An 8962-nucleotide genomic window follows, 5' to 3' on the forward strand; every position below is an offset into this window, starting at 1 on the left:
CGTCAAGACGATCAATGTCGTCTTGATATGTTGCAAACCAGGCACCCAAAATAATGCAGACATGGTTGTCATAACACATGTTGACACCCACAACCACCTTACCTTCGCGCCCTCGTCACAAGCCAACCAGGTGCTGGAACAACGGATGTTCCCCGAACTCCCCGAACTCCCCGAACATCTCCTCAGCTAGTTGACGTAGGTGAAGTGTTCGGAGTTCTAAGGTGGCGATGAGGTCTTGCATAGTCTCCAGGGAGCATTTGTTTGCCAAGCAGCGCCTGTTGCTTTCACTTCCAACCTACGCATGACCCAAGTCTGATCGTTTGGTCGCGTCATCAAGGTTTTACTCGCTTTCTGCATTTCCAGCTAGAGACTGGCCAACGTATAGATGGCACTACCAGTAGTAACACATCGTCAGATTGACGTGGAATTGGTGTTGAAATGCACATGCATTATGAGAAGCCATAATGTACGGTGATGTTGACGCTCTCGACGAAACATTGCCATCCAGGCCACTATGCAATGTCAGCATCTGAATCAAGCAAATCGTCCAACACAGCATAGGGATGATAACAAACCTTTGCTCGGGCCCAGACCAGTAACCGGTCTCCGTCTTTCAAGTTTTGCAAGAATCCATCACCCGTCCCAGACCCTTCATTGCCCTCGTGGCCGTCGTGAGTCCAGAGAACGTGGTACTCCTCCAGACGGCCCTGCGTAGCAACACGGTTGCCTTGAAGGTACCAAGCCAAGTCTCCTTCGCCTCCCTGAGGTCCTTGCTCGGCGTGTTCCGGGCGCTCGACAAGCTGCCATCCGCTTGGCGTTACGTGGTCTTGAAACGACTTGGGCGATGCGAAGACGCTATCTAGCCAGCATGATGGTGGGAACGAAATGGTGTGGTTTTCAACGCCTCGCAGAATCGAAGCCTCGAGCCAAGACGACGTGTTGAAGGTCCCCACTGTCGGCTCCGAGGTCCATCCCTGATCCCGACTCCGTATGTGGAATTCAATAGCTTTTATCTTGACCTTTTCCTCGCACTTTCGGAGACTTTCGACAGTGGGGTCGTTGAAAGCGTCGACATCAAGGCAAAGTGCTGCTGCGCTTGATCGAAACATGGTAGCTGCGGCTTTGACGCTTTTCTTATTCTGGATAGAGAACTGGCGTGTTGGCCAGTAATGTGCGTAGTCGAGTATTTCCAGAGCCAGTTCCATAGGTAGGCCTAGGCCACTGAGTAGCGCTCTTGCTTCGAGGACATCTTCATAGCCCAGGATCCAAGGTTCATCAGGTAGCGAGTCGTCAAACGAGTCGTCAAACATGGACAGCATCCTCTTAATACCCGTTGAGATAACATCGCTAAGCATTTTCGATCTAAGAGAGTATCACGTATTGGTTTACTATGTTCGAGGCTTGAGGATGAGTGTTTCGACCACCAGGATTGGAGTGACGTTGGGCCCTGAGCTAGCAGGGACACCCCTGCGTTGTGACGCATGATCTCCAGACTTCAGCCTTGTAGTGCTCTTCTTCCCTCAACCTTCAGAAACCAACAAGTTGTCATCCTTCTACCCGTCTGGCGAGAAGGTTCTTGCTTTGATACTATATGTAAAGTTCGTAAGTATAGCGGCTGGGCCTCACACAAACATGGAGGTGCCTCGACCGGTCACCGGGGACGCTCTTCGTCAACCTTCCGCGCAGCATCTCAGAACACGTGCGGTGGCTAATGGCAGCTTGAGAAAATTTCAAGCCGCGAAACTGAAGGTAAGAAAGGTTTTGTTTGAGAAATTGTCATTGCCAATGTGGTTGGTGCTGGTGACACTATTCGTAAGACCATTATCCTTGACCCTCATCTCACAGACATGAGCGTGGTGATCGATGAGTACCTGAAGCTAAGCAAACTTCACTTTCTTGCAGAAAAACTCGTAGACCCTACTACCAAAGAGATCGTTCTCGCAGCGATGGCAGCGCGTGCTGGAGAGCCTTGTAAAGACAACTATCTGCACTATCCGGCGAACGACTCTGTCCAGATCATCTACCATGGAACTCCAGAGGGTAGCCCAGCTCGCCTCCTTCTCTTCGAACAGTGCACTGACTTCGGCAATCCATCATTTCTGTAATTTGACAAAATCGAAGCCGTGCCGAAAGAGTTTCTCTACGAGCCCTCTATCAACGTTCTGAGCAGACGCCCTCTCTCTCCTCTCAGATCATGAGAAGATCACCAAGGAATGCAACGACACCAAACTTGCACTTTCACTGAAAGAGGAGAAGCTTCTCAGCAAAAACAAGGCGCTCGAGGAGAAAATGGCGGCTCTGGGTGTTCGGGATACACGGTTCGCGACACTCGAAGCCCAGCTCAGGATTCAATCTCAGCCCAGGGCTCGGAAGGCGATCGATCAACTCCCACGCCTCAATGGTTTTGGGCAGCGATGTTAGGGCCATGCCATGAGAAGCTACGGCTGGCCTACTCACTGTCGCAATCCCGCTTAAGTGTAAGTATCGTGCAAGACGCGGGCTGCGTAGCATCCATCGTATAAAGAAATCTTCATAGGCACGTAATGTGCTTCTCCTGTCATACCAAACATGAACAATCTTGGCCAAGTCGAAGCTTTGTATCTGTCCGAGAGAGTTTCTAGTCTCACAGCGATGCATGGGAAAGGCGGATGAGCCCCTGCCGGATGTTCAGCGATTCTTCGGGTAAATTCGGGAGGCATAGTGGTGCATTGGGAAAGTGAACAGTAGCGGACGGTGTTACGTTAGCAGACAGACGTATTGCCAGGGGAGTCTCGCTAGGGTGAGTGCAGTGAAGACGAATAACAGGAAAGGTTTTTGGAATCTAAAGGGATCTCCTGCACGGATACGAGTTGTAGTTCCCTGGCTCTGTAATGGGATGAGGATCTATGTGTGTCCTAGTGACCGACAGAGATTGAAATAACGGCTTGTCATATACAACTCAGCAAGCACCAGCATTCGTTGCCTCGTTATCACAATGGAACGAGGCTCAGCAATCTTGGATACGGTCAATGCAAGGGAGCTGATTAGCCCCCGGAAAGATGGTTGACTATGATGAACAAGCAAGGAGTTCTGGCCAGCACTGCGCCGATATGTTGGTTGCGAGATTGATTGATTGATTGATAAGTTTAACGTCCTGTGTGAGTCTAAGACTATATAAGACGAGAGTAGTTAAGCTACTCTAGTAATTTAAGGAGCGTGTTTGTGAAAGGGGATAGTAAATGTGTGTTCGAAGTCCTATAGTGAGAGCCTATGCTCTATATGTTAGTTGCGAGAGTAAGAGAGCTAATTGAGGTTCACATGGGGCCTGCCTCTTTGCAGTTTCTGTTCTTCAATTTTGCTGTTCAGTGGGGACTGGACGATGAGAGGGAGGCGGAGAGATTAACACGGAGATGTTCGTCTACTGCTAAGTGAACAATGTTAGCTGTCGAGGAGGGCATCATACAGCAGAACATCAAACATCACATGATGTTAATCAAAGGCTGCGTTTTTTTTTGAACGTTTCGATCCGGAACTCCATTGAGCTATACAGCTACCCGTGATATCCTAACCTGACCCAAAAAAGAATAGGGACTTGCACATGACCCCTGTAAGACGTTACAAGCTTTTATCCATGCCTGTCTTGTGCAAGAAAGACGTCGTGAAGGATATCAAACCAAGATCAATCGCTAAAAGGGACGAACGACGAAAGGCGAACGGGCGATCTACAACTCATCGTGGATCTCCTCATCGTCAGCGACGACAGCAGCGGCGGCGCTCTTGACGGCCTCAGCGGCGCCAGCAGCAGCGGACTTGACAGACTCAGTCGCCTCGGATGCGCCCGACGAAGTAGACTCAGTGGCTGCCTTGGCCTGCTCAGCGAGCTCCTCAGCACCCTCCTCCACGGCATCGGCGGCCTCAGCGAAGACACCGGCAGCCTTGTGGGAACCGTTCTCCTTGATGAACTGGGCAAGGTCCTCCACGGTGCGGGAGCCGGAGTAGTCAATGGGGGCATCCTTCTTGCCGGCGGCGAAGAGCTTGATGGTAGGGAAGCCCTGAATCTCATCAGGAACGTCGTTGGCGGTGGCGTCAACCTTGGCGATGGTTACAAGCTTGGAGAGCTCAGAAGAACCGTAAGCCTGGCCAAGCTCCTCATACTTGGGAGCGAGTGCCTTGCAGTGACCGCACCAGGGAGCATAGTACTCAACGAGAACATCCTTGTCGTTGTCGATGACAATGTCCTTGTAGTTCTTGGCAACGATGACGGTAACGGGGCCATCGTTGGACTCGGGAATGGGCTCGGACTTGATGGAGGGGTCGATCTTGCCGTCGAGGAACTTCTGGACGAAGGCACCGATCTCCTTCTCGTTGATCTTGAGGTCCTGGTCGTAGGGGAACTTCTCGTTCTTGTCGGTGCGCTGGATGGCAAATGCGGGCCATGCGTCGGCCTTGAGGTTGAGGTTGCCAGCATGCTGACCGAAGGCGGTGGCGTCGATGGTGGCGAAGTTGATGGCGCCCTTGTGCTTGACGGCGAGGGGCTTGAGGTCCTTGGCAAGCTGCTCGCGCTCCTCAGGTGTCTCGGCGAAGATGTAGGCGAGGGGGATGCCGGCGGCCATGTAGCCAGCGTAGGTCTCGGGGCCGACCTCACCGATGAGAGGGGTGGAGGCGACAGTGGCAAAGGACTTGATGGCCTCGGCGTCGAATTTCTCGGTGAAAACATCCTTGCCATTGTCGAACGACTTGTAGAGGACGAGACCGGGCTGCTCAACACCCTCGGCCTTGGCAAGGGCAGCGTCGTTGGTGGCACCGAAGAGGAAGTTGTCGCGGAGACCGTCGGCGACCGAGTTGAAGGTCTCGTTGGAGGCCTTGTCGTCGGCGGCGAAGTAGGCGACGAGGACGACCTTGTCGGCAGTCTTGAATTCTTCGAGGGTATCCTTGGTGACCTCAGAAACGGCGGGCAGAGCCTGCTTGGTCATGAACGAGATCAGGGAGTCGGCCTTGCGCTGGCCGCTGTAGGGCGAGATGTTGTCGAGGCCGCGGAAGACCTTGAGGGTGGGGTAACCCTCGACGCCGTACTCTTTGCAGAGGTCCTGCTCCTCTGTGCAGTCGATCTTGACGAGCTTGATGTCCTTCTCCTTAAGTGTCGTGGCAGCAGTCTCGTATTCGGGGGCCAGGGCCTTGCAGTGACCGCACCATGGCGCGAAGACTGGGGAGAAGATTAGCTATGCATTCATTGTGCGGCGAAAGTTGTGTGAAGATGAAGGAAACTTACACTCTGCGAGGACAAGGTCGTTCTCCTGGACGAACTCCTTGAATGTGTCTGTCTTCAGCTGTGTGACGTCTGAAGAGGCCGCGACGACGGCGGCGAAGAAGGCCGCGCAGATGGTGGAGCACTTCATTGTGGCGGGTGTGAAGGTGCAATTGGGTGTAGGAGTACAAGAGGTGTCGAGTTGAGAAACCTCTGCGGCAGTGGAGTGTGAGGGAAGTGCAGAGGCGGTGGGCAGCCTGTTTATAACTGCAGTGGAGCTTGTGGCGGGCAGCTTTGGGAAAGACAAGACAACACCTGTCTTTTAGTTACTAGCTCAGTGGCTGAGCGATCCGCGGGAATGCCGGGGCCCAGCGCAATGCAATGCACACCCCCTGCCTGCCCGCTTTCACCACCAGTGTATTGGACACGTTGGACTTCCTGCGCCCTCTCACTGCCAATCTTATGTTTGCGACAAGCTTATCTCCGGCGTCCGGCGTTGTGAGCACGCCGCCAGCCCTCGCCGTGCGGTGCCTTTCTCCCCCGGCCGAATCGGGCTAGAGCTACCGCCCTGCAGCTTCCCGAATGCGCTTCGTAATATACGGAGAGTGCTTGCGTTGACTGCTACTTTATGGCGGACGCGGGCTTATTTCCCCAGGCCAGGTGTTCTTTCGCTGCGAGCACCTTGTTAAATTCAGGCCCGGTGGCTCGTAGATACCGGTAGTGGATCCAGGTTCGGGGGGCGAACTCGAGTATCACAACAAGGCCCTTGTTTCGGTCATGCACAATGCTAGTCTACCAGAGCAACAGCTGTATATGCATACTAGAGTGGCTGGGGTATCCATAGCGCTGGTCCGCTGGTCTGTTGATTGTCAACTCTTCATATAAGCAACCATACCAGCCTTTATAGGTATTTACGAAAGACCAGGCGGACCTTGCAACTCGGAGATTCTAAGCGCCAATGAGGGGCAAAATGTTACTATATGCAATGTAGTATCCTAACTACATCTAACACCTGTACGGAAGCTTAGGGCCTCTCTACTTCACACAATTTATCCGATTTTTGGATCTAATAATCGGATCAATCGGATGATTTTAGGGGTGTCTTGTAAAATTAGATTAGGGTGTCTACTTACATTATCTAATTACTAGTAGGGTTATGTTTTAGCTGCAGATGCTAATAAATAATATCTGGTTAGAGAGGTACCTAAAATTAATTAAGTTGTCTGATTATTGTTGCACGCGACAGCTGTAATGCTGTAAGCACGTTAATCTCGCCTAGCTCTGCATTCTGTAGGTCTGATCAGCTAACACCTACAACCCCTAGGGTAGAGCACTAAGTCTCTTACAGATAGTTTCAAAATACGATACAGTACCATACAAATTACAGACTCAGACAAAGTAGACACCCCTATCCGATTATTAACGTGCCCTCATAACTCCTGCTGCGTCACCCTAGCAGGCACTGGCAGGTGCCAACCACGCTAAAATCTACTAATACGCACGAACCGCACTCTCAGATAAATCGTGTGAAGTAGACAGGCCCTTAGATAGCTCAAATCTGCGTCTTACGATTGTTTTCTGGTGTTATAGTTGCAAATAGCTCACTCTCAGAAGCAGAAAAACACAGCTCTAAGCAGCAGCAGTGGCTCAAGACCTGATTAACGTCAGCGTCGGCCTCCAGCTGTGTTTGAACAGGGCGTCAATCCTGTAGCACCTCTTACTCCACCGTTAACAGTAAGGCGTCTGCAGCACCTACAGGACTGTACTCCACCGCAAGGCGCGCAGAATTAAGCCTCTCCTAGCCCGTTATTTAAACCTAAAGCAAGCCAGCTTGCAACTAACGCGTACGCTGTTAAAATACTTAGTAAGGAGAATAATAAGGAGGAGCTGTTTAACGCAACAGCGGACAATAATAAGCAAGTGGAGTATGCGTTGCGAGCTGCTAAAGCTATTAGACAAGGGGTTAGTAGGCAGCCAGCTGCTACGACAGGAGACATACTTGGTATTGCTGCTGCTGCTGCTACAGTTGCTTAATTAAGCCAGCAGCAGCAGCCTCTAGAGTCGCAAAATAAAGCTATTAACAAGGAGCTATATCTACAATTCTGGTGGTGCGCTTGCTAGGGTATAATAGAGAAGAACGCAATTACTTTAGCTGCTTGTTTTGCGCGTAATAAGCCTACATACTTAGTTAGCAAAGAGAAGGTGTAGTAACAGGCAGAAGAAGTAGTAGAGAGGCAGCGGCGCGTTGTTAGCTGGCTAACCTTTACAGTAGCTGGCGCGTACAGCTAACCCTATTAGCTTAAATTAAGCTTCTTTCTACGCGTACAGTTAGGTGTTACACTAGTCTAGTAATAGATCTATGTGTTGTTCATTTCGGCATCTATACTGTAAAGCACCTGTCCCCTAAAAGGTTTATACCCTAACTTACATCCAACTCAGTGCCTTTACTTCCTGTTTTCCGTCCTATACCCTAGTTAGCACCTTCTAACTTTCCCTATACTTAAAGGTATAAAGGTATAAGAAGAATTAGTCTTAGATAGTTAGTTTTTAAGTATCCTTTGTACAAGACCTATAGGAATACAAGAATCTCTGTGTTACCTATCCTAGTGCTCCTATACACCTTAAAGCGGATACACACACATTCCAGTGCCTTCTATTATCCTGTGTCATTACATATACGGTTAAGTACTGCCTGTAGAGTTGTTAGAGCTAGCTTATAGCCAGTAGGACGGGTTATTGTAACAACTAAAACACTAGAAATTAGTCGCAATAGGCAATTATAAGGCTTTAAGAATAGCTACACAGCGTGGTTGTTCTTAATTCTTAGAATTACAATTTTACTGTAGTAAAACGTCTGTGCGCAAGAACACCCCGCAAGTCCTGGGGTGCGCTTTTATCTTATTAATCTAACACTTGTAAAGAGTGTACAAAGCAATTACAAGGGAGGATAGGGTTAAAGAGGATAGCAGGTGTATTAAGGTACGTAGTATAGAGTAATAAGACTAATTACTAGAGTATTAGCAATAACCTCTAATACCTTTATATAGTCTAGGCTAACTAGCCCTATAGTAGCTTGCTAAGACAGGCAGAGGTACCTCTAGGCCTAGCGCCTAACAATGCCTCCCTTCTCTAAATTGTTTAGCTTAAATAATAGTATAATTAGTAATACTATATTATTTTAGCCTAGCTTTGGACGTGTTTACTCCGTCTGTCCTGTTATAGCTAATTCTAACTAGGTTTAGGTATTTTAGACGCCTTATAAGGCTAGATAGGGCTTAATACTAATTCTGCCTTTACCTAGTAAAAGTTAAACAGAAATCCTCTCTTACCTCTTACTTTACCTCTAGGGTCTAGGCAGCTATCTACGCAGGCTAAAGCTCTAACTAGGTAGCTAGCAGCATATAAGCTATCTATACCCCTAGTTTTATTAGTTACTACTATATCCTACTTTATTTTAGTAAGTACTAACCTATTCTATCTAGCACTTTTATAAGGATAGCTAAGGGATTTTCTAGGTCTTTCTAGCACGTTCTAACACGTTTTAGCAGATAGCACTACATAATACGCCCTAGTAACCTCTTTAGACTGTTCCTAACTGCTACCACCTACTACTAACTGTTACTAACTATTTCTAACTACTATTTACTATAGCTGTTATGTCTATACCTGCTTACTGTAAGATTAATATTACTAAGAATAGTAGGACTGCTAAGTAGTGCTGTATACTCTGTCTCTACT

The 8962-nt window shown here is 49.1% G+C and overlaps 2 protein-coding genes across 2 annotated transcripts, besides 9 other annotated features; both read right to left on the minus strand.

The window, feature by feature from the left end:
* Positions 1 to 449: 449 nt before the first annotated feature.
* EKO05_0009524 (uncharacterized protein) lies at positions 450 to 1355 on the minus strand (the record flags this gene model as incomplete). The annotated part of the gene is made up of 2 exons (XM_038942668.1): positions 450 to 512; positions 576 to 1355. The coding sequence occupies 2 exons, from the start codon at positions 1353 to 1355 to the stop codon at positions 450 to 452; spliced, it is 843 nt and encodes a 280-aa protein (XP_038794914.1).
* Positions 1356 to 3102: 1747 nt separating this feature from the next.
* Positions 3103 to 3257: a mobile genetic element.
* A 444-nt stretch (positions 3258 to 3701) lies between these two features.
* On the minus strand, positions 3702 to 5375 carry EKO05_0009525 (Protein disulfide-isomerase; the record flags this gene model as incomplete). Its single annotated transcript, XM_038942413.1, has 2 exons — positions 3702 to 5182; positions 5249 to 5375. 2 exons carry the CDS (start codon positions 5373 to 5375, stop codon positions 3702 to 3704), a joined length of 1608 nt encoding a protein of 535 aa, XP_038794915.1.
* Positions 4192 to 4226: a tandem repeat.
* Positions 5376 to 7230: 1855 nt separating the features above from the next.
* Positions 7231 to 7255: a tandem repeat.
* A 584-nt stretch (positions 7256 to 7839) lies between these two features.
* Positions 7840 to 7914: a dispersed repeat.
* A 216-nt stretch (positions 7915 to 8130) lies between these two features.
* Positions 8131 to 8134: a direct repeat.
* Positions 8135 to 8347: a long terminal repeat.
* Positions 8135 to 8962: part of a mobile genetic element that runs on past the window's edge.
* Positions 8138 to 8962: part of a mobile genetic element that runs on past the window's edge.
* Positions 8816 to 8872: a tandem repeat.

The sequence above is a fragment of the Ascochyta rabiei genome, chromosome 17 (assembly GCF_004011695.2).
Source record: "Ascochyta rabiei chromosome 17, complete sequence".
NCBI classification, from domain to species: Eukaryota; Fungi; Ascomycota; class Dothideomycetes; order Pleosporales; family Didymellaceae; genus Ascochyta; species Ascochyta rabiei.